The 25,750-nt window shown below is 35.2% G+C and overlaps 1 protein-coding gene across 1 annotated transcript in view; it reads left to right on the forward strand.

Annotated features, from left to right (window-relative positions):
• Positions 1-25,750, forward strand: part of Ush2a (usherin) — a 606,255-nt gene that overhangs the window by 203,974 nt on the left and 376,531 nt on the right. The window contains exon 21 of the mRNA XM_090341196.1: positions 16,587-16,717. Within this exon, the coding sequence (XP_090197322.1) occupies positions 16,587-16,717 (131 nt within the window). The remainder of the gene's footprint in view (positions 1-16,586; positions 16,718-25,750) is intronic.

Below are 25,750 nucleotides of genomic sequence, written 5' to 3' on the forward strand. Positions count from 1 at the left end.
ATTCCTGCTACAGAAAATGGGGAAGAACGCAGCTACTATGAAGATTACTATTGAATACATGTCCCTAGAGTAAAGTCTATTGAGCAATAATCTATTTACTGAGAGGGAGCGGAATGAGTCCACATGCATATTGTATTTCTATTTCAGCTAAGGGGGGGAGGAAACAAGTATCAAAACACATTTTTGAAATGTAAATTTCCAAAGTTGCATAAATTAACCTACCACATCATATGTTCTTTGAATCAGTGAAATTGGCAGCTGTCTTGCAGTGATGAAAGACCCCGGCCGTTCTTAGATGATGTCCTCACTTTGCCAAACAGCTAATTGAATTAAGCCCTTGTGGAAGCGATCAGCTAGTCCTACTCTTCATTTCCCCAGATGAGGAAATGGAGGCCAAGAAATTTGTAGTGATTTATTTACATCAAAGCCGGGTCTCTGTTGGTAGTCAGATCTGCCAGCCCAGTGATTTTCCCACTACATCTCTTTTCTTCAAATGTGGTATTTTACAATGTAGTAGGATTGAAGAGATAGATCTAGCATAAAGAATAATAGTGTCTTTATCCAAAGGCTACTGTCACTGCCACTCAAACTATTTGGAATATGGCTGACATGTATGACACTGGACAAAAATGAATCTTCGAATCTCACCTATTAAAATATCTACACTACTGAATATTCTGTTGCTCATTTTTCTAACTCTAGAATGTCTCTGATTCTTTATGTAACTTATGTTCTCTTCCTTAGGAGAAATTTGATACCAGATTTCCAGAACATTTAAGGTTAGAAATTTATAACACCAGAGAGATGGAGAAAGAGAAGGGAAATAATTTAGTATTTTGCTGGTAGATTGGGTCATTAGGTTTTTGCATGTTATATAATATTTAAAGACATTTTTACCTACTTAACTTGTTAGGGCTTTAAATTAAAAAAAAATTTTAAGGGGCCAGGAGTTTGGCCTAGTGGTAGAGTGCTTGCCTAGCATGCATGAAGACCCGGGTTCGAGTCCTCGGTACCACATACATAGCAAAAAGCCGAAAGTGGTGCTGAGCCTCAAGTGGTAGAGCTCTAGCCTTGAGAAAGTCCAAGAACAGTGTTCAAGCCTGAGCCCAAGGCCAGGACTGGCAAAAAGAAAAAAAAGAAAAAATAGTTTAAATAGAAACCAATTTAGTAGCCAGGCGTTTGTGCAATCCCAGCTACTAGGTGTGATCCTAGCTACTCAGCAGGCTGAGATCTGAGAATCATAGTTCAAGCCAGGAAAGTCCATGAGACACTCATCTCCAATTAACCACCAAAAAGCTGGAAGATGACCCAAGCTGTGGCCCAAGTAGTTGAGCACTAGCCTTGAGGGGAAAAAAAAAACAAAAAAACAAGCTTAGAAATAGCCTCAAGCTATGAGTTCCAGACCCAGCACTGGCAGAAAAGTAAAGCAAAACAAAAAAGGAAAGAACCAATTTAGTGATGAAGTAAAAGTCAGAACACTTGGAAAACATTTATACCTAATTCTTACATCCCTAATTATTTTAATAACAGTTTTGGAGATTTCCTGAAGTATCACTGACATTTAAGACAGTTCAAAAACAGGGCTATGTGAGCCCATTGAATCACAGTAAGCTTAAAGTGTGTTAATCATATGCTAGAAAGCATACCCCACATGCTTTACAGAACTTGTTAAGATAATTTCATCTAAAAATGTATTGCTGTTAACCAGCAACTTAAACATGTGTGTGAAATACCTCATTATCTAATGACCCAGTAGAGACGTGAAAATCCCTTACACTCAATATTCAGTGTGTCTCTCCAGAAGAAGGTGGCCAGGTCAACAGTAATTAGGGGAAATAGCATTGTGAACATGACTGGGTGAAAGGTACTATATTTATTACTTTCTCTGATTGTCTTTGTGTTTGAATCATAACATTTGGCAGATTTGTTGCTGAGTTTGTTCTGATTTAAAACTTGCAGTAGTGTTAAATATGTTCCGATCTTGATTATTTTTCTGCATTCTTTCTGAGTTTCTGATTTCAATGGTCTCCCCCTGACCTCAACCCCATCTGCACGTTTCCTTGTCTTATATTTCTCTCTGGAGGTGTTTCTTATTCTCCTTGTTCGTTATATTTCTACTTTGGCCTATTGTATTTTCTGGACTCACTCATTAGCTTTTTTGAAGTTCTTCTGCTCAATCTATGCTCTGCCTAATCAATACACTCCCTTATTGCTTTAGGAGCACCCTGTTACTATATTTTCTGTCTGCTTTGATACTGCCTGAAAGGGAATTCTGCACTTTGGTTAATGCACTGTTGTCTAAATTTGCAGTGTTTCAGCTCATTACACTGCTTTTAATTTTGATGTATTTGTATTTTATCCAGTTCAAGTCATGTTTCCTTCCTCTATCAATTTAATTACTTTCTGCCTGGGCAACATTGTGTTTATACAATTACTTCTAAAGCAACAAAAGGTTTCTATTTAAATTACCACCCAGAACATCAGTGATGCAGCCAAAAAGATACTGAGAACACTACTGATTAATGTCTCACCTCTGTGTAGGTAAGGAAAATTAGGATATTGAGGAGTTTTCTTTATAGAGCGTATTCAAGCTTGGTTTATGGCTGTAGAGTCAGTAACACAGGAAGTGAACAGAGGATTTTGAGGTTATTGTTGCATATGTATAAGAAAATACCACCACTCCCCATACACATATATGGCATTTGTACAATCGTTTGTGCAAGTTGTTACCCTTTCAATAGGAAAAAGATACCTTTCTTAAGTGTTTTATACTTGGCTACCCAAACTCAAACTCTGGTCTGTTTGGCACTTGTGGATATTTAAGTGCTTAGGTCAGAGCTTTGTTCTCTCTAATGATTTTGCTGTTCGGTTTAACAAGTCATCAACATTGATTGAATTTCTGTGTGTGCACTGCATTATAGCAACTAGTCTTAAAACAAATAGCAGAGGAAACTTGGTGCCTGAACCTATTTTCAAAGACTTCCAATAGAGGGACTAAAGGAAGCATCTGTGAAGTTCCTTTGAAAATAGAAACAGTTAAAAACTCCTGAAATAAATGCATAATTGAGTATTTATAGGGTTTCAAATTGTAAGTCTTCTCTGGGCACAGAAAAATGCAATAATTCTAAGAAATGCTTAGGAGACAAGCTTATAGGTTTAGCTTAATTCATACCATAAAGTAAGTTAATTGGCTGGTGTACAAGATTGGCAAAATGCTTTGTCTGTTTAGTTCTATTTCATAGAATCTAACACACATAAACAAGAGTGTAGTCTTTCTCCAAGTCTCTGGGATATTCTACATTTTCTTTCAAAGGTAATTGTATGCTTAACAAAACTGAAACTATTTGTCAAAGGAAAGAAGAGACATTTTTTCTTGGCCACTTGGTCTTGGTAAGTGTATTTTCTCTAGAACTAAATAATATTTCTGGGCTTTAGTTTTCTTATCTGTATAACAATGCAAGCAAAATAGGAAAAACAGGCACAGTGGCATTCTAAAAATTTGGCTTGGAATATATTGCCTAACTGGTTGCGCTCTGTAAGTGTATGATATTTCCTTATATTTTCAGTATTCTCCCAACAAATAATCCTAAGTGTCTAGCCTCTTCACTTCCAAGAATTTTAGAGCCTACCAAGTAAATAGATTAGTTCCTGATTGAAAGTGATATACTGTCCTCTTCATAGTTCTCTCTCCAAACATGGAGTCATTAATCTCTACTTTAGGTCCAATCTACCCTTTTCCCTCAGGTCCATGCTAAATTCATCTAGAAGATTCCCATTCATGTCTTAAGACTCTCAGATTACCAGTCTAGTTAAAGAATTTGACCTTGACTTTGTGCATAATTTGGCAATGGAATCTGTGTTCTCAGATCCATAATTGGCCTTCTCATTGTTCTCCTAATTAACTCCCTTTGTCTTTAGATGCCTGTCAACTCTTAAACTTGCTGCCTAGCTCTTCCCAGGCTCTACTCCTAGACTGAAATTCTGCCTCTATATTCATCTGCATACATCCCTAGGCTACATATGAATTTTGCTAACCTGGCCCCAAATCCATGCATGTCTTTCAGTTCAGCTTTTTATATTCCGATCTTGTTCTTTTTTCCTTAGCCTATGCCCATCTGGCATACCCTTATTTTGAGTATAAGCATATTGCTATACCTTGCCTCTATGGTTAAGAATGGTACATTCTCTGTAGACTGGCTGCTGAGTGTCCACACCAATGGAAAACATGTGTAGATGAAAGCCACCTTCCAGTCTAGATCGAATCCTGTACAACCTCACTCACTGATATAACCCACACTTTATGTGAGGAATCAGACATTTTGGTGTTGAAAATCTGACATTTTTGATACAGCTTTTATGTTGAAGGACTTGTGGATGACAATTCCTTTTAGATGCAACTGTTTCTGTAAGAAACCTCATCAGAATGGGTTTGGTGTGAACTTAACCTTATTCAAATTATGTTTGATATGGAGTAACATTGTAACCAATATTGAGGGTTATAGAGTCTTTATGAAATATTATGTCCTCTGTTGTAATGAAGTACCTCCATAAAAACATATGATACGTGATTTTCTTGTTCCTCCAATAGTCTAATTGATTGTTCATTGGACTCACTCAGCCAAAAGTAGAGAGAAACTTTGTACAGACATCATTAGTTTTTCTCCATTTAGAGATTAATCATGAAGAGCTCTGGCTCTTTAATTCTGTAATTTGTATATTTAATGGGCTGCTGCAGAATCTATGACAGTAATTAGCATAGCCTGAAAACTCATTAATACGCAACAACATGATTAATGCAGCATTAATGCAAACATGACTGAAGTTATTTGGGTTATGTAGTAAGAAGATTAAAGCTAAAATGTCCTGTTTGTTTTACCAGTGGTGAGGATAATAGGGTAGCAAAAATAATAATAAAATAAAAACAGGCATCCAATTGGTTACTTAAAAATAAGAATTTTAAATCTTGATTTCCTTCCTTCTTTAGCTCCAAAGTTTAGGGTATACACGTGATATTCTTTATGTGGCTAGTTTGTTTATAAGTTTATCACTACTAAGGGTAAGTTCACACACAAACTTTTAGTTTTAGTTAACCTTGCAACTTTTATCAGAATAATATTTGTCTTGCAATGAAAATGTGTTGAAATTATACTAAACTGGATCAGTGCATTACAAATTGCTGTTTTGAAACAAATATAAATTATTAGCTAATTATTAAATACAGTAGATGCTTGAAGGATCTCATTCCAATTATATAAAAGTTATATATTACACTATCAGTTCAATATATTCACTTAAGTAAATATTCATATATTTTATGATAGTACCACCAAACTAACACATTAAATGTAGAGTGTAGTATTAAATGAAGAATTCAGAAATGTTGGAAGTGGCACTGTGGCTCAAATAGTAAAGCACCAGTCTTGAGCTGAAGAGATTAGAGACAGCACCCAGTCCCAGAGTTCAAACCCCATGACCAACAAAGAAAATTTTTTTTTTAAAAAAAAGGTCTGATAATGTTTTTGCAGCTAGAACTACGAAAGCTTTTCTTGTTATTTTCGTCCTGAAATTGTAGAAGTTCTTTTCTTCCTGTCAATATAGTGAATACATCAGCTTTCTGGTATTTGTTTTCTTCAATATATATGACTTAAAAAAATAAAGTCCTATCAAATGTACACATACACTCTTACTCAAGGAAGAAAAATAGTATACAATAATGTGGTATTTGCAATTGGAAGTTATCCTTCTGACAAGGATGAGGTTTCTTCAAATAAAGGATTTCCATAGACAGGAATAAAACTCTATAGCACAGAGCAAAATATGCCACCAGTGCTGCTACCAGTAGATGCCACTATTCCTGGTTTAGCCTGACAGTAGGACCAATACCATTGCTAAGGTTGTCTGAAAGTATGGAGTTAGTAATGAGAAGAGCTTTTTGTTCATGCAGTAAAACTACATCATTGCTTAATTTTATTTACATTGTCTTTGTAAAATTTCTGTAAAATCTTCTAGAATTCTATACATAGTATATTTTACTTAATTCCAACATTTCTTCCAACCAAATTGAAATATGTAGTATGTTCATTGTAGTTGCAATTTAAAGCCACATCTTTAAAATTCCTACTGCTTTGTGAACATTCCCTTTGCATGTAATCTATATAATATTATGGTTTACAACCCCCATGTCCACAAACTGGCTTTTGACTTATTTTTAAAAAGAGAGTACCTAGAAATAGAGAGAAGAATGCATCATGCATTAAAACCATTTGCTTCTAACATTTGATTTCACCTTTATGGTCTTTAGTGTACTAGGGAATTATTTGATCAGCTTATTAAAAATTGGATGAAAGGTAACTTGTTCATTGCTGAAGTATTTAGTGATGAAGTTCAGAAAGCTTCCTTTTGTCAATCAACTTTTTTTCATTGCATTTTATTCTTGGGATAATGTATAGAGGGGTTACAGTTACATTTATCTGGTAATGCGTGCATTACTTCTCGAACCTTGTTACCCCTTCTCAAGATTTTTGTCCCCTTTCCCCTACCCTCGCTCCCTCCCAATCATCTTGTTTCCCCCTTCCCTTCCCTATTTCAAATAAACAAATAAATGTATATACAATATACCAGGTCACAAAGTCAGATACAGTAACCTCATGAAGTTAACCATAAGGGGAAAAAAAAGAGAAAATAACTTCACATAGTACATTAAGAACAACAATCACAATGGAAACAAGAGGTTAATTAGTCTTTTTTTTTCTTTTCCTTTCTTTCTTTTAAATTGGTCTTTTACAATAGGTCCTGTTAAAGTATCCCAACAAATGAAATGAAATAATGTATTTCCTACAAAGTTTCTCAGTCCATTCACTATTTCTGTATAATGCTGGAGTTACCACCCTTTACAAAATGTAGCCAGGTAGCTTAAAGTGAAGCCGAATGCCTAAACTAGGGCAATCATTGCATTCCACTAGAGGACAGAATCCTGGCTATTAAGGAGAAGGCTACATAAGCAAAGTTCGGGATCAGGTGATGGTTGGGGCCTGGATCCAGAGAAAACATGAAGAAACATGTTTATTACTGAGGATAAAAACTAAGGAACAGATATCTCTCAACTCTTCACCTTGCAGATGCTGGGAGCAATTTCCACATCGTTTCCCTATCTGTGTCTGTATCACCTAGGGCTGAGAGTCTAGATACGAGCCTCCAGTAAAATGGCATTTGTTTGCTTTGGTAAAATAAAGTCTAGAGAAGGCTCATATTGAAGCTTTTGGAGGAATGCATGCATTTAAGGAATCCCTATAGAAGCTTCGTGTTTTCTAATAAGTATACATAGCAGAAAGTTAGAGTTGTGTTTTTGTGTTTATATCAACTGAGGATTTCTGAAAACAAGTACAAGGGATGAATTAGTTAATGGGTACAGAGGCTCCGTGGTTCAAAGTATTTTTCGCATATTAATTCATGTAATTAACACATTTTGGGAGGACTGCTCTCAAAAGACTTATGAAGGAAGAAACTGTCATTATTCCACTTATAAGGGAGAAAATTAGGTACAGAAAAGCTAAATGGCTTGCTCCAAATCGCACATTAATTAAGTACAGGAGGGAAAATCTGAGCTGAAGGAGTTGAGCTGTAGCATTTGCTTTGGTTTTTGTTTCACCATGAAGCCAATCATCAGAAAATTCCTTTTTAAAACTGTTTGTTTAAATTTTCATGGAACAAATGTCATATACTGACATCATATAAGGCCTTTTGGAGCTATCTGTGCTTTTAATGTTCTAGGTTAAGGTCAGAACCCGTTTAGTACCGGGAGAGACATGGCTGACTAGCTCAAGTCTGTGCTAGTAATATGCATTACATCCTAAAGATTCTGCCAGCAGATTCCAGGGTGAGGGATGAAGAGATGCCCATAAAGATGCAATAAAGAGATGCGCACTCACTGGGCAAAGAATGAGTCTAACCACAGAGAGAGTTAAACCAAAGATCTCTTCTCAACTCTCCATTTCTATACATTCACATTGGCCCAGGGTTGGTTTAAGAGAATACTGGGAAAATAAACAGAAGAACATATTCCATGAAGTAGGTAACAAGAGATTAGACATATCAAGGGATGAGGTTTTGATAACACATCCGGGATACCAGAGATGTTTCCTGTCTTGTGAGAATTCCTGCAGAAGAACAGACACTCATAAAAAACCATGTCTTTACTGAGACATAGGATAAACAATTGTACAATCAGGATGTTCTGCTGTTATCATTCATACTCCAAGCACACCAGACAAATCTCCTGCATCCAGCCACAGTCCCTATAGGCTCTGGGATTCTCATAATATCCTATTCTTGTGTGCGCACGTGTGTGTGTGTGTGTGTGTGTGTGTGTGTGTGCATATGGTTCTTCCTCCAAAAAGGGGTCATATGTCTTAGATAGTTTGAGAGAAGGCACAACCAATTATATAAATAAAACAATAAAATACTCATAAATACATATGCCTACACAAAGACATTTCTCCCAGTTTCAAAAATAAATTTGGGTTTTTTTTCTTTCTTTACTGAACTGAATTTACCTAATATGTTTTGTCCCGTGTTCATTAAAGCATCATGGAAGAATTAACCACCAAATGCAAGTGTTTGTATTGCTAACATGTGTAGCTAATGTCCTCATTTTCCATATTAATGGGACCTCAAGTGGAAATAAGTCATAGCAAATGTTTGCACAGTCTAAGAGTTGTGTCCTGACAATAAATGATGATAAATGACATGAACCACTAAAACATGCTTACTCTAAAAGGAAAGATGCTTCGATGTGAAGGTTCTGAGATAACCATAATATTGTTTCAAGATACAAGATTGGAGTCAGTGGTAGGCATCTTGGCATTTCCTTTGTGAGCTAACAGTGCATCATCTGAATGTTGTTTCCAGATTAAAACTTTAGTTTGTTCCAGAGAAGTCAGAGAGAGTTTATCACTTGAAAGGAATCATATTGCCCCTACAGAGGGCTTTTGGGGTGATGTGTTTAAGACTGTCATTGTACATGTTCAACCACTATATCCCTTCCTGTAAAAGCTACTGAAATCATTTCTAAGGTTTAAGTCAGTCATTCATCAATTATACTAAAGCTGCAAGCTAGCAACATTTGAATTCCTTATCCCCACATTTTTGTGATGCAAAAAAATCACATTTATTCCATTTACTATATTTAAATAAATTTTGAAATATCATTTATTTAGCAGGAATCAATACAAATTGAATTTCATAAACATCTATTTATACTATGCATGATGCAAATGACATATATGACACAATCCATGGTATATATATATATGTGTGTATATTATATACACATACCTAAATTTTCCTAGGTATTTTTATACCTAGATTTCCTTGAGATATAAAATATTGAGTGGTATTGATGTCTTTATAGATTTATTAGAAACTCTTCCTCTTTATTTTATAGGAGCAAAGAATGAAAGTTCTATCTTATTTAAAGACATCTTCATAATTTAATGCAGCTTTAACCTAAGCTGAAATCATCTATTTGCTAGTCACTTGTTAAAATGGAAGTCATTTCGCAACACAAAAGGGTAAAACATATTTCTGGAAACCAAAATACATGCTGAATATTCTGTCTTTTGTGCCATAAAATATTTTTGTACAGATCAAAATTCAAAGCTCAGTTAGATTATGGAAAAATTAAATGGCATTCAGCTCATATTTTAGATCACCATGACTTCTGTCTACAACACAAGAGTTGCCAAAAACAAGTTCAGAATGTTCTGTATGCCATAGAAGTATGTATAAGGGTCTACAATGGTTGAGATTAAATGTATAGTATATATACAAGGGAGGAGGAAAGTGTACATATACTAGATGTTAAAAGAGTCATCCTGGTTAAAGTAACATATTTTTAAAAAATAGTATACTGAAGTATTTCTGTGAAATCTTTGTATTAATGGCTCCACGAGTGTCTTGATATTGAAAAGCAGTCTGGAGGAATAATCTGGAGTGGGACAATACGTAGATACCTCTGTTGATTTAGCTAAACCCCAGCTGATATATATTTCAGATATAAGTAATAAGTGTTACTCTGTTATAAATATGCATGTAGATATCTAGTTCTATAGGTATCTATAGAAAATTTTACATGTAATTTCATGCACAGATGGGCCTATAAGTTTTATATTTGTAGTTCAGTTTAAAGCTTCTCTGAAGAGGAAACCATCTGAGCCGAGGTATTTTTGATGCCAGTTTATAGCACTCGAGAGTTTTGAGTTGTTCTTGATGATTGTGCTTGTATTTGGCGGTTCTCTCTAGTGGGATTTCCATTTCTTTATGGTTTAATCACATACCTAAAATACATCTGAATCTGAAAACATCCTCTGACTGGACCTCCAACCTCTTTTTCTGAACATTTGAAGTGCATTGCGGTTATGTTCAGCTCTGCCTCTCTCTCCCAGAATAGCAACATATGCCCAGAGAAAGAATGAAAGTTTGTGGAAAATGCACAGGAAACATGGTTAACCAAGACAAAAGTCATGATTGGACAAAAAAGTAGTGAACATGGAACTTTGTTTGAAAATTACATCCATTCTACTGAGTCAGTAACAATAAATAATAATTATTACCTCCATTATTTCATATTTTTCTGGAGGATGCAGCCCATATGAGAAGGGAGAAATAAGATATATGCTTATTAAAAGGAGCCATGAAGCTTATCAAGTTTATCTTGAAATATATATGTATTTCTAGAAAGAAAATTAATGATAGCTATAAATAGATGCACTAAATACATGCTTTGATGTATCAGCCATGATGTATCAGAAAATATGATTTATAATGGGCATTCAATATAAAATATCTGATGTAACTTGATGTGCAGACTCTGGGGAATAAAAGATAATAGAATTATCTTAATATGCACACAAAAAGTGAATGAGTAGAGACAATTTACTAAAAAATGGGAAAAAGAATAATGGATGGAGGAAAATATTTTGTCAGATACTCAAAATATTATAAAATAATAATAACATTCTACTGCCATAAAAATAAACCAGTGAAACAGAAATGAAGGCACAGAAGTCACAGAGGTTGTGTAATGAAACTATATTTAACTATGCTAAGGGTGGTATTCCAGTCATTAAGTATTTATTCAAGAAATATTTTAGGTTATCTTTCATGTGCCATTGTTTAAGATGTTGGAAATGTTAAGGAAATAAAACAGAAGTTTCCTTATAATGCAATCCTAGTAAATTTTAAATAACTGGGGAATAAGCTAGAATTTGTCATTATCTGAAACTATATGTCAAAATAAATTACAATTGGAATATAGTGTTAAATGGCTTTTCCACATAACAGACCATGAAATCAAGCCTATACTATGAAAAGAGAATTGCAAATCAAGGATAAAGACAAAAATCCTAACAATAAAATTATGATAAAAAGTATCCAAATGAAAACCTATAATGTGGACTATCAGATTCGGTGTCATTCTGGAATCAAAAATTAAAATATAGAGTGAAATTGTATTCTTCAACCCCGTTGGTTTCTCCCAGAAATTTGAGGCCCACTCTTGACCTAAATAGTATGTACCCTAGCAATGGTTGCTAATGGATAAAGTATAGGACAGAAAGAAAACAATTCAAGAAGTATCTCAAGATAAGATCAGAAATGAAAAGGCAATTAAATGAAAACTCCGTTTTGTTAATTTGTAAATTTGCACACTAGTACAGATTTTGTAGCTTACCTAGTCCAAAGCTTCTTTATTGAGGAACCTAAGACCCATTCTCTTCAGGACATAAAAGCCATCATCACATATTTTGAGCCATATCTAGTGCATATGATTTCCTGTGTCTTTATCATTTGACACTGTAAGCATGGTAATACTTTGTAATGTAATATTAACACTTAAAATGTTATAATTTTAATTGTTGTAAGGTAGAAATAGAGGATCATTTTAAAATATGAAAGAAATCATTCTTTGCCTTTATCAAATTTAACATTAAATTGTGTTTGTATGCATCAAAACCCCTTGTTCAGAATTCTCTTCAGTTTTGCTTTCACTTTTCATCTGAATTTCTGTTTTCAATGCATATTTTACAATGCTGATCAAATAATTTTAAAATTGGTTTGGGATGAGAAGCTGAAAAACAATGTAATTTTAAAAAAATAAATTAATAATGTACATTTAAATAAATAACCAACTTTGGGTGTTCTGATAAAGAGCAAGGGCCTTTTGTAATAGATTTGAGTATTTCTCAATGTTATGTTGCAAGTATAATCAATGAAGATTTTGTTATTCATGTATTTATAGGCCTGGTTAGCCATAAATATTTTATGAATGGAGACATTTCTAGCACCACCTAATGGCAGTCATGTAAAAAGAGAAGTCTTTTCTATTTCAGAAACTAATCTCCATAGTTCAAATTAAGCATTATAACAGAAGTCATTTCTCTAGGAAACTAGACTTTTACATGCCCAGATGCAGCAAATAGGAAGCTGGAAATCCATCTGTAAGTCATAGAAGTATCTGTGTAATAGAATATATTAACTTTATATGAAGATACTCTTTTTAATCTCAGAAATGTGTATATTTAAAATAAGTTAATTTCCTAAAAATATTTTATTATTGTTAATTTTCAATCGTTTGAAAATGCACTTGCCTAATTTTAAGGAATTTTTCAACTTAATTCTTCTGTGTGTTTTTTTTCTTTTCAAAGAATGGAGCCATGTCTTTCTTTTTTTCTGTTTTTTTTACAGTCTGGGGGCTTGAACTCAGGGTCTGGGCAACTGTCCTTGGAAACTTTTTGCTCAAAGCTCATGCTCTACCACTTGAGCCATAGCACTACTTCCAGCCTTTCCTGTGTATGTGGTTCCAAGAAATCCAACCCAGGGTTTCATACATGCTAGTCAGGCACTCTACCACTAGGCCACACTCCTGGCCCAGAGCCAGGTCTTTTTGAGTATAGTGTTGGAATTTTCTGATGACTATGATTCAGGGACATGCATAGGCTTAGTGATGAGTAACTCTTAATTCAGGATGTATCTGTTTATTTCGTATTTCCTAACAAGATTAAAAAATGTGCTGTCTGCCATATCCTTAGCATTAAAGGCACAGGAACAGATTAATGCCCCTTAAAGCCAGGTAAGTGATAACTCAGGATTCTGATGCATTGCTTTCTTCTTCACGAGATTTTGGGTTGACCCTCTCCCTCTTCCATGAGAAGAAATAGTTCCAGGAAATTACAGAAGCAGGTAAACTAGATGGAAACTACCAAGAAACCTAGGAGAGAAAAGTTTGGGGACATGTCTTCTCTGTGGCTAATTTCTTCCTTTCTATGATATCACTCAATACTCACAGTGCCCTTCATATCATTGTCTACCCACTGAAGTGCAATTCTCTCACCACAATCAACATGCATCCTCACAGCCTCTCTGAAATTTTCTTAAGCACTGCTCTACTCTCAAAAGAAGAAAATTGGTCACTTTTGTGTGTTACTGAAGCTGTAAGTTCCATTTTCATCTGTACTCATTTTAATATTTTGTATTTATTTGGACACATCTCCCACTGTAGACAATTCATGTCTACATAGAATATACCTCTTCTACTGTAGGACAAGTTCCCTAAGAGTGAATTCTATACTTTTATTACTTTTATTTGTGGTTTAAAAAAGAGTGTATTTTGATAAAATGAAAGCAAGATCATGGAATTTGTTCAGTCTATTGTCTGTTGTCTGATTGATTCATATTTATTGTGGACTCTTAATCTCATATGAAAATGTGACTTATTTTTCTCAAGCTGTGGATCAAAATCTATTCATAGCTCAGTACTAGTATCTAAATTTTACAGGTTATCCTATTTCTTTAAATCTTGCTATGTATACACATATGAAGTACACATGTGGAGGATAGAAACATACATTTTAGCAAGAATGACTTAATATTTACCTATTTTTAATATGATGATATCAGTTGATTGAGCAAATAATGGATGCCTTTAGCAAAATATAACAATACCATTATAGCAAAAGGTATCAGTGAAGTGACATCAGTCTCCTTGTTTATAAACTTCACCATTTCTTATTGGAAAAAAAGCTGCTTATTACAATATATTTTACTTCATTAACCTTTTCATTCATAGTACACCATTGCTTTCTTGTTACAAAAACAACACCAACAACAATACAAATATCATTGCCGATCTGGATAAGAATGGTTCCAGCATGTAATCTAGCAGCTTGGGGAAAAGAGGTTTTGGGAGGTTTAGGGATTAAGGCTAGTCTGGATAGAGATCATCTCTTCTCAGTGTAGAGCTGGATATGGTGGCACACACCTGTAACCCTAGCTACGCAGAAGTCCATCACAGACAGATCACATCATGCACAAGCAGGTCCAGTGGAGTGGCTCAGTGGTCAGAGTACCTATAATAACAATGAAACAAATTTACAATCAAATCCTGCTGTTGGAGGTATACCTCAGTGGTAGAGCACTTGCCTAGCAGATAAGGCCCTGGGTTCAAATCCCAGCACTACAGAAACAAGGAAACAAAACAAAACCCCTCTTCGTACTCTATGACACTGTAAATTCATTGTTTTATTGGTAATTTTTATTACCTTTAAGTAGTTTTATAAAAGAGTCGCTACTTATATCTTTATCAAGATGACCTATTCATCATTCTCGCCATCACTCCCAGCTGAATCCTTGCTCTTTTTCTCAATTTTGTAGGATTTATGTTGAAGTCCTTACTATATTATAACCTCCTCTTCATTTATCTACACCCTCCCCTTGAGTCTATCCCACCCTCTTCAAATATCCATTACCTGTTGCTTATTTTGTTGAACTTTGATGTTGCCTTACTAAGGAATAAAATTTTAAAGTTCTAAGCACACTTACATGAAAGTTAAATAATTCCCTGCAAAATTGGATTTTCTGCTTTTTGAACTGTTTAGCCATGGATGTATGTCTATTCATACATCTCTATTTCAGTTTAGTCTAGAGTAGTGGCACCGTGTGCTGTGGGCCTTTATTTTTTCAATGAATAAATAAAGACAGGATGTGTTGTATCATTTCTCTAAACACTGGAAGCAAAGCCCTGAATCTCAGAATAATCATCATATCTTGCTTTTTTAATTAAATTTGAATTATACATTTTATTTATGTGAGAAATGTGTTCTTTCTCTGTACCATTCATTTTAGTCACTGCTGGTATTTATCATAAACATATAAAACCAAAGGAACTAGCACTATGTGCCTGTGGTTCACTAGAGTTCTTAATCTTAGGCCCAAGATGAAAACACAGGAAGCAGGAAGGCAGTCAGAAGCTCCACCCCTAGATGTCTTCATTCTGCTGCTCTCCATGGTCCTGCTTATCTGTAATCATTCTCTTCCCTACATAAGTCATAAGGCTGAACCAACGTCAAAAAAAAAGGATATATAAGTTATGAAACATTTAAAATAATTATGAATTTGACTGCTCTTCCTTATGGTAAGACAATAACATTTCTTTTAAAGTCTTTTACACATCAATCAAAAATTTAGGTTAGTATTGAAAGCCATTAAATTGCAAATATAGCTACCTTTACATAATTAGCTACAAGTTACTTAGGATTTACAATTAGGATTCATAATTATTTAGGATTAAAAACCTAGGATCTATCTGTAATTTATCCATAATAGTTGTCAAAATATATTTCAATAGATATGGGAAATTTCAATTTCCTTATAAAACTCATGAAAAAGAATTTATTTGTTATTTATCTTGGTTATATAAAGGACATCAAAAGAAAACAACAACAACAAAAATCAAAGAAAGCCAAGTATAAATGACTTGAAAAGGGTGAAGGAAATCTACTAGACAACATCAAATCAAATTTATTTCTCTTGCACTTAATCTTCCTTTCTAACAAGAAGCTTTCATTGATCTCTGTAAAGTTTCACATATTAGTTGGGCTATTTGTTATAAGGATTGGAAATCCAACATGGTGTTTATAAAAATGTTTGTCTTTCCATATTCTTTTACCTGCATATAGTTGAATAATTTTCAGTTTGGATGAATACTCCCTTCTTACCCTGTCTTGTTTGCTTTGGCTAGATTTTCCTAAAATTAATTGGTGATATAGTTTTCTTGAGCACTATATTCCTAGCTTACGTCCAATAGCATCGTCCTTTTTCTTAACCATAACATGAATTCCATATTGTTGTCTCTGCCAAAGCAGTGCATTGATTAGAGGAAATGAGAGCAAAATCTCTGGTAGTTTGGCTAGTGAGTTGAGGCAGAATACCACTGTGGAGAGAAAGAGAAGGAAAATTCAGTATACAATCCATCAGCAAGATCATGAGATCCAAGCAGACCATGAATATAGCAATCAATCTGACGTAATCAGATACCAAAATGATAAGAATAAATGTCTAGCTAGAGCCAAAAGCTTCTAATATTTCGAAGATGGAGAAGTAAAATAAGACGGGGAAGAAAAAATTAAGTTATAAATCAAATTATATATTGTCTATATCTCTGTATCATTCACGATATATACTAGAGTTGCTCTTTGTGTTGGAATGCATTAGAACACATGTCACTGACCCACTGATCATCCTTCTCTTGCCAGGCATTAAGGCCAGCTTCCGAACAAGGGTACCCAATGGGTTGATTGTCTTTGCTGCCTCACCTGGAAACCAGGAAGAGTATTTTGCACTGCAGTTAAAGAATGGCCGTCCCTATTTTCTCTTTGATCCTCAGGTACGTTATTAATCATGATAGTTGTTATTTTTGAGAGCATACTCATTGCTAGATACAGAGGCATTTGTTTGCACAGTAAATCTTCATCAGAAACTCTTAAGGTAGTAAGTGTAAGTACAATTATTATCCTATGTGAACAGTGATGATTTTCAAATTGAGGCAGCTTTCTCACAGCTAAACTAGCAGAGCTAAATTTCAAACATCTAATTTGCACAGCTATGTATTATAAATGCTACATCATAAGGACAAGAAAATTTAGATAAATTTGATCTGATCTATTTTTAGTTTCCTTAGAGAGAAAGAATTTTCTTCTTCCTTTTCTTCTTTTCTCGATCCCTGTGTCTCTCCATTTCTCCCTTCCTTCTTTCTTTTCTCTTCTTACTTTCCTTCCTTCTTTTTACTTTTCATCTCTTCTTTGTCTCCTTCCTTTTTTCTCTCCTTCACTTCTTTATTTCAGAACCAAACTACTGCTAATATACTGTAGGTTTCAGATTTCAATGATTTAAAGTAAACTGTAACTTCCCCAAGGAAAAAAATCTAGAAAGTACACAGAAAGCAATTCATCTAAAATATTTATGTATGTTACTAAAGAGAAAGTTTGAGATACTATGTGTTACAAGAACACAAAATATGGGTAATTTTTCCCTCTAAGTTGTCAGACTGAAATTTTAATATTTAACTGAGATACAAATTATGAGGCAAAGTTGATGAAGATGAAAGTACTGAGGAGAGGACAGGGAAAACACTAATGATGGATGGGAGAAGCTGCTGGAAGAGTTTCTAGGCAGAGCAAACCTTAAGTGCTAGAGGTAGAGCTCCATTTTCAATACACTGAGTTCAATATACTATGGACAGAGAATGGGATCAAAGGGAAAAGTGGTAAGTTGAACAAGAAGGCAGAGGCTCAGTCATTTTCCTCATGAACAGCGAAATAAGGATGGAATTTCTCCTATAGACAGTGGAAAACCATTGAACAAATTTTCTTCCATTTGAAAAAAATTAGCAAGCATTTGATATTTGTCAGAATATTGAGCATGTGAATGATAAGAATAGGCAATTCTACTTTCCTTTTTTTTTGCCAATCCTGAGGCTTGAACTTAGGGTCTGAACTCTGTCCTGGGACTTTTGCAAGGCTACTATTTGAGCCACAACACCACAGCCAGTTTTTGTGTGTTTGTTTATGTGGTAGTAAGGAATCGAACCCAGGATTTAGTGCATGCTAAGCAAGCACTCTACCACCAGGTCATACTTCCAGCCTCTACTTTCCATTAATTTGTGTCTTTGGCTTAAAAAAACTGGTGATGAATATCATACGTTATTTATGCCAAATAAATGCTTTGTATTACATTCGCAAAACTGACACATCTTTCCCATTGTATCCAAGTTTCAAATAGGCTCATCAACTAAAACTTCTAAGTGACGATCATAACTTCATGCACCCTGGAGCTGCAATGGAGGGAAAATGGGTCCTACTGAACCAAGTGTGAGGTTCTACTATTTTAGGTACAAGGGGCACACTAAGTTTTCCCTCATGGATCAGATTGAAATTCCAATTCACAAGATCAGGAGCAGAAAAGCATCTTAGTATCTTGACAAGGGGCTCATTACTCCTTGTCTAGTGCATGGGAATGCCACACAATTAAGCAGTTCTCCTTGCTTCCGGGAGTTGCAGCTCCCTAAGGAATGCTAATAGATGAGTAGGATGTAAGCAAAGATAAGCAATACCACACTTTAGCAGACTCAGTGGCCCACGGCCCACAGAGACAGGAAGAAGATGCAGATATCACACAAAGCAAGGCAGATCAATTGAAACTGGTCTGTTCAATCACAAATTGAAAATATTCATTTTCTTAGATGAAAACTTGACAGAGATCAATTAGATAGCCACATTGAGCCTCATATCGCCAGCCTGGAAGGTAGTGTTGAAAATGTCACTCAAAAGTATATGATAAAAATATTTGAAAAATGAAAAGAGAAAGATACTACCAGTATAGATACTATAGTACTTAATAACAATATCTGGGTGCTGGGCTATAATCCTAGCTACTCGGGAAGGTGATATCTGAGAATCATGTTTCAAATCCAGACTGGGTAAGAAAATCTATAAGGTTTTTTTTTTTTGGACAGTCCTGGGCTTGAGCTCAGGGACTGAGCACTGTCCTTGGACTTTCTCAAGGCTAGAGGTCTACCACTTGAGCCTCAGCACCACTTCTGGCTTTTTTCTACATATGTGGTACCAAGAATTGAACCTGGGTCTTTGTGCATACTAGGCAAGCACTCTACCTGTAGGCCAAACTCCCAGCCGAAAATCTAAGATTCTTGCTTCGAATTAGCTACCAAAAAGCCAGAAGTAGTGCTGTAGCTCAAGTGATAAAGCCCTAGCCTTGAGTAATAAAGTTCAGGGACAATGTCCAAACCCAGTGTGCAAGCTCCAGGATTGACATACATAAAATAAAATTACAACAAAATGGTATAGGCTGAAGATCATTATTATCTCAAAATATAATAATAAAGTAATTTAAAATACACTATATCAAAAATCATGATAGAAACTACCAAGAGTTTCGAAAGAACACAAAAACACATGTATCCTATAAATGGGAAAGGGAAAATAGTTTAAAATATAAAGTGGAGAAAACAAGATTTCAGAAAGAATTGATTATAAATTTATTAGAAGAATTCAGCAAGTTCTGATAAAGAGTAAGCAAACACTTGATCTCTATGTGCCGGCGTCAACATAAATGTGAACTTCCACTCTTCCGTTCTCAATAATGCTATCATTTTGCAAGTGAAGAATCTGAGCCAGATGTAAATTAATATTCCATATAACAATTGTCAGACAATCCAAATACAAAGAACTTCAGCAATATACTATACTGCCGTCTAGCAAAAAAGAAAGATTTTTTTTTACTATTCAGAGATTCTGATAAAATGTTACTCATGTACTGTGTTAGAGTACAATATTTCAACAAGAACTAAGAGAGTCTGAAGTAGAGAAAAAAATTCAGAGATGAATAATAAACCTAGCAACATTAAGTTCAATCTAAATATTTAATGACACAACAACTAGAACTTTGTTCTTCTGTGCCAAATAAGAATATTGTAAATAGGAGAAAAAAATAAAGGAAGAACAAGAATATATATATATATATAGAGAGAGATATCTATATGTAGATATCTCTCTCTATATATATATATCACAGCAAAACATATCTACAAATGCAATTAGTTAACTGAGAGAAGGGGGTAGAAGAGTAGATGAAAAGGTTTAAAATATATTATGTTGGCCGGGGAGTTTGGCATAGTGGTAGAATACTTGCCTAGCATGCACAAAGACCTGGGTTAAATTCCTCGGCACCACATATATAGAAACAAGCCAGAAATGGTGCTGTACCTCAAATGGTAGAGCTCTAGCCTTGAGAAAATACCAAGGAACTGAGAAAATCCCCTGGGCCTAAGTTCAAGGCCCAGAACTGGCAAAAAAAATAATAAAATAAAATGTATCATCTTAATTGATGGAGGCCATATAGGAATAGACCGTAATAATACTAGCTTTGTCATAAACTAAATAAGTAAAATATTTTATTTTAAATCTTTTGGAAAAACAAGTTCATTATGGGTAGGATGAAGTGTTCTATAAGGACATCCAAATGAGTATAATGAAAAAAAGAGAGAGAGATGATGCAAATTGGTGACAACATGGAGGTGGAAGGAGACAAAGAAACAGTACAGTTTAGACGAAGATGGGGAAAAAATGACTCTTTTTTCCCCCTTTCAACCTATTAATATCTAAGGATATTTGAGAAACCTGATGGAGAAAGACCTTAGGCATAAACAAACTTCTTTTTAGAGCTTTAAAGGAGGTATCCGAGGTCCTCATTTCATTCTCCCAGGAACTACTTGAGTCAGGTACAGTTTGCATCCCCACCTTAAGCCAAGTCCTTTAAATATTGTAATAGCGCGGTTTCATGATGGACACAGCCCTGAGTTTATGTGTTTCATCTTCTGTAACTTCGTTAAGATATATTATCCTTTAGTCACTATATGAAGTAAGGGGCTGAGAATGCAGAACTGGAAAAATGGACAAAAAAACGTGCCCCCCCCCAAAAAAAAACCACTGACAATGGGTTAGTCAACTCAGATGTTGAGTATTTAATGAACACAGAAGCACATAGCATACCCACACTAACATGAGGCAAAACTTGTGGAGAGGTCAAATATGATGTCTGCAGGTCTATAGTATGGTCATCCATCATCCCTTCTGCCAAAGATCCCATTCCTCTTTTCTGAAGAATGTAATATCCGTTAGGATGGGGTATCGTAGAGTAAATAAGTCAAGTAGTCCCTTGCTCTACTTACGGCACAGGGTTGTAATCCTTAGGATGCCTGCCTGGAAACTCCTTTTCCATCTCCTTTATGATCCAATGGACAGGCTGGTGCAATACTTAAGCCCTTGGGAAACATTCACCAGGCTTTGCCCATAATTTCTATCCCCTTATTCTCTTTCAAGAATTTCCTCTTAAGCCTGTCTTGACTGAGCTATCCCTGTCCTGCAGAGCCAAATTCTAAAGGTATGTACATAGCTGCTAGCGGCCAGCCATGAACTGATAAGATTGTTTCAAGCAATCTCTCTCCACAAGCCAAAAAATTCAACAAACCCCCAATCTGCATGTATTTTCAGTTCAGTGACAATTAATTTATGTTTTGAAAAGCAAGGTATTCGTCCAGAAGAATTGCCTTAGGGTATATTTGGGAAAATGTAATCAGATACTCTATAGTAACTACTGATAGGTCAAGATGCAATCTATAAAACAATGACCTCACACTAGCAAAGACTGTGTCGTGCTTTACCTCCAAGGAATTTATTACTAATGCAGGGTAAGTGGTCATATTTGCTCAATAAATAATAAATGACTCACTTATTTTGAGACAATGGATGAAACTGAGGGCTAAATTGTTTTTTGATACAGACTTCTATTATTCTCATTTTGGGTAGGAAAATATGCATAGCTTCTTGTATGCAAAATTAGAGCTAAACTACTTTTTTTTCTCTTTTATTCATCACGAGGCTTGAACTGTGTGCCTGGGCACTGTTCCTAAGCTTTTGTGTTTAATGCTAGTATTCTACCACTTGAATCATAGCTCCATTTCTGGCTCTTTTTTTTTCCAATTTTATTTTTTTATTATCAAGGTAATGTATAGAGGGGTTACAGTTACATTTGCCAGATAGTGGGTGCATTATTTCTCACACTTTGATACCCCTTCTTATGTTTTTGTCCCCATTTCCCTCCCCCAGCCCCCTCTCAATCATCTTGTTTCCCCCTTCTCTTCTCTATTTCAAATGAACAAACAAACCAAAGGGCAACAAAGGAGAAAAGAAATAACATAGTACATTAAGAATAACAATCACTCAAGATAAAGCTCTTGTTTCCATATCCTAGAAACTCTGATTTAGTCTCATCCTATGTGACCTTAAGTATTTAGGTTTTGCACTATTGTAATCCTCTGCAAGGAGAGTCCTAAATGTGTACTAGCAGATGATTGGATCAAGAAGATGTGGTACTTATAAACAATGGAATTCTATGCTGCCATCAGAAAGAATGGTATTGCCCCACTGGTAAGGAAATGGAAAGGACTTGAAAAAAATCATATTAAGTGAAGTAAGCCAGACCCAAAGGAGCATAGGCTCAATGGTTTTCCCCCATTTCTGGCTTTTTGAAGTTAATTGGAGACAGGAATCTCATGGACTTTCCTCCCGAGGCAGGCTTTGAACCTAGATTCTCAGATTTCAGCCTCATGAGTAATTAGGTTGGCAGACATGAGCCATTATTAGCTCCCCCACAGAACTAGGTTAATTTTAAATAGGTGTAGGATTTTACTTTTTAATACTTCTTATTATATTTTACATACTTAAGGTATCATTCTAACCCAGTTTTCTACCTTTCTGTTTTTAAATACATCATTTTAGTGAATGTTTTGTTGTGCCCAACATGCAGGTAATTATATGCTTAATATGTCTTCTTTCCTTTGCAAGTTTGATCTCAAGTTTCATTGGGTTTGAACTTAATGCTTGCCCCTCAGGTATTCTGCCACTGAGTCATTCCTCCAGACATTCTAGGGGCTGGGATTTTGTTATGAGCTTGAGCTATGCTTCCTGCTAGTGCTTGTGTGTGTACTATAATTCTCCTATTTTAAGCTTCCCATTGTACCAGTGATGGAAACACTAACCACCATATCCAGTTTCTTTGGTTGAGGTGAAGTCTTGTGTGCTGGGGCCAGCTGGCATCGAATGGGGATTCCTGATTTAGGGGGTGAGGAGTTGGAAAAGAAGACAATAATCAAACAGGTGGGGTTGGGAGGTCTACAGCTCAAGTCAGCAACCCAAGACTGCAGCCTAATGTGAGTTTAAGACTATAGCCTAAGGCTGTGAGCTTAAGATTGTAGCTCCATTTATTTTTTAGTTCCAATTTTAAATACTTTTCTCAAAACCAGGAAACTGCCAGGCATTGTATTCGTATGTTAAACAAGAAGTGATTAACATAGTCCAAAGTCATGCTAATAGTTTATTACACAGCTGTGCAGGTCCAAGGTCACTCTGACCCCACATTCGGCCCCCTACATTTGTGGACTTTTCTATCCTTCCTGGTTTGGAAATGCTATCTATCTGCTCTCAGTCTTCCAGGTAGCTAAGATTTCAGTCAGGAGCAGCCAGATCCTATTATCCATTGGGAAGAATTATAGATGCATACCAAAGATAGCTATACACTAGGATCCTCCAGGGCAACCTCCCAAGTAGCTAGGATTATAATTAGAAGCCACTGGCCCCTGAGTTCAATGTCTTTCCTATCAGAATGTACAGTTGAGTGAGGATAAAGTCTACAGCTGTTTGGGTCACAATTTATTGCTAGGACTCAACACAATTATTGGAACATAAGAGATTCTTAGTAAATATCTTGATGGGTTTACTGGTTAATTAAGTTGATAACTATTGGTAAAATACTACTAACTCAAAAATTAAAGAAAATTATCCATTTGCTGGATAATTTAACTTATCATTTAGCACATATTTATCTGTTTGGTAAAAAATATTTTGACATTTTTCAAAAAATAAGAAAGATGACTATCTTTAAGTAGCAGTTCCTGAATTTATTTGAAATAATTAAACTTTGAGTTGTGAAAAGAATCTTCTCAGGGAAATTCTAAGTGACTGTTTAACACACAGTTGTAAAATAATTTGAGATCATCCTGTACATTTTTAGTTTTAAAAACCGTAATAAACATTCAATAATTCAACACAATTAGCTGTGAGCATTACTGGAAGCGATATAAAAATTGACTATTATTTCTTCCCATTTTCTGATGTATTCAGTATAAAGTGTTCAGGAAAAATCTGGGCCCAGGTTAGAACATGATTTTTCACTTAAATATTGAGGCTGGAATCTTGGTGTAAAGCTAGCCTTTGAACAAAAGTCTCTAAGACTCTTATCTCCAGTTAACCAAAAAGACAGAAGTGGAGCTATGGCTCAAGAAGTAGAATACCAATTTTGGGCCAAATTGAAGAGCAAGCAGGTCCTGGATGGCATACATGTGCGAACACACACACACACACACACACACACACACACACACACATGTTCCAGGGGCATAGAGGAGATTCTTGATAGTAATTTATTATAGGAATCCATTTGTGTTGTATTGTTGATTGAATACTGGAAGCATTACATAGAGATACATAAGAAAAGTGAATTGCAAATTGTAGTTTTTGTCAATTCTCCCAAAATAGCTTCAATCCTCTTATCCTATATTTGGTTCCCTTTTGAATATACTTGATCAGGTGATACTTTCTGACTAGTAATGGCCCATAGTTATGACTTCATTGTCCAGTAACACTAACAGAAAATTCACATCACATTCTATTTTCCTTGAGACCAAAGCTGTGATAATGATAGCTTTCAACTCCTTCTGAATAGAGCATATTGAACGTATCTGGTATTTTGTTTTCCATATGGAAAAAGCAAACAGCGTACTATGACATCAGGACCAATCAAATAATTAGTCTTTTAATATTTGTGGAGGGAGTGACTCTTAAAATCATTATTGAAGCATACCATTCCAAATTCCCCTAAGTATTACACAAAAGCAACGTAGACATGCTTTGGTGGTAGCTATATACTTGGATTTATCTCCAATAAACATGACTTTTAAGGCAGAGAACTATTAATAGTTCATGTTGGTGCCAAAGAAAATATGAAGAACCACTTTTGCAGACACCTGATCTTAGAATGCAGCATCGTTTGTAACAATTTTAACGCTAACGAAGTACACTTTGATGAGACAGCATTTAATAAAATGCTCATTAATTTCATCATTAGCAGGGGTATGCTAAGAAGTATGCCAGTTTCTTATGTCACGCCCAATTAGCATCCCATGCTAGTAATCCCATTAGTATTGTTGAATTCACTAATGGAAAAACTAATGGGCATGCTACTAGGGCACATTAATTGGGCACGACACCAGTCCTGGTTTTAATTATTAAACTACGATAATGAAATGTGTGTTTGTAAAATATTAAAATGTGGAAATAGAGTTGGAGAAAATAAACTCTCTTTCAAAGAAGAAAACAGAGAGAAGGAAAATCAACTCATAAACATGCAAGGACAAGAAATACCCTCACCAAATGGTGATGTTTCCAGTTGAACAAGTTGTCTTGAGAAGTTGGGATATTGTCCATGTGAGAAGCGTGGCCCTTATCCTTCTGGGAAATTAAATGGCTTTTTTTTTTACTTTGGTAACATGAGATTCCATATGTCATACTTGTGATCTAGTACATTATGAGACCAGACAGGAGCCATTTAAATGGATAGAGTAGACATATTATATATCAATGGAGTTACTTTAGGGACATATACAAAGTGTTTGAATGTACTTGAAATACTAGGAATAGCATTGTACTCTGTGCATTATAATTCTTGGGTGATTGTATCAGATGATTATCAGTTTTCACTTATGGAAACAGTATGACACTATTATTAG

Source organism: Megascapheus bottae, chromosome 10, assembly GCF_031878675.1.
Source record: "Megascapheus bottae isolate mThoBot1 chromosome 10, mThoBot2.hap1, whole genome shotgun sequence".
Lineage (NCBI taxonomy): Eukaryota > Metazoa > Chordata > Mammalia > Rodentia > Geomyidae > Megascapheus > Megascapheus bottae.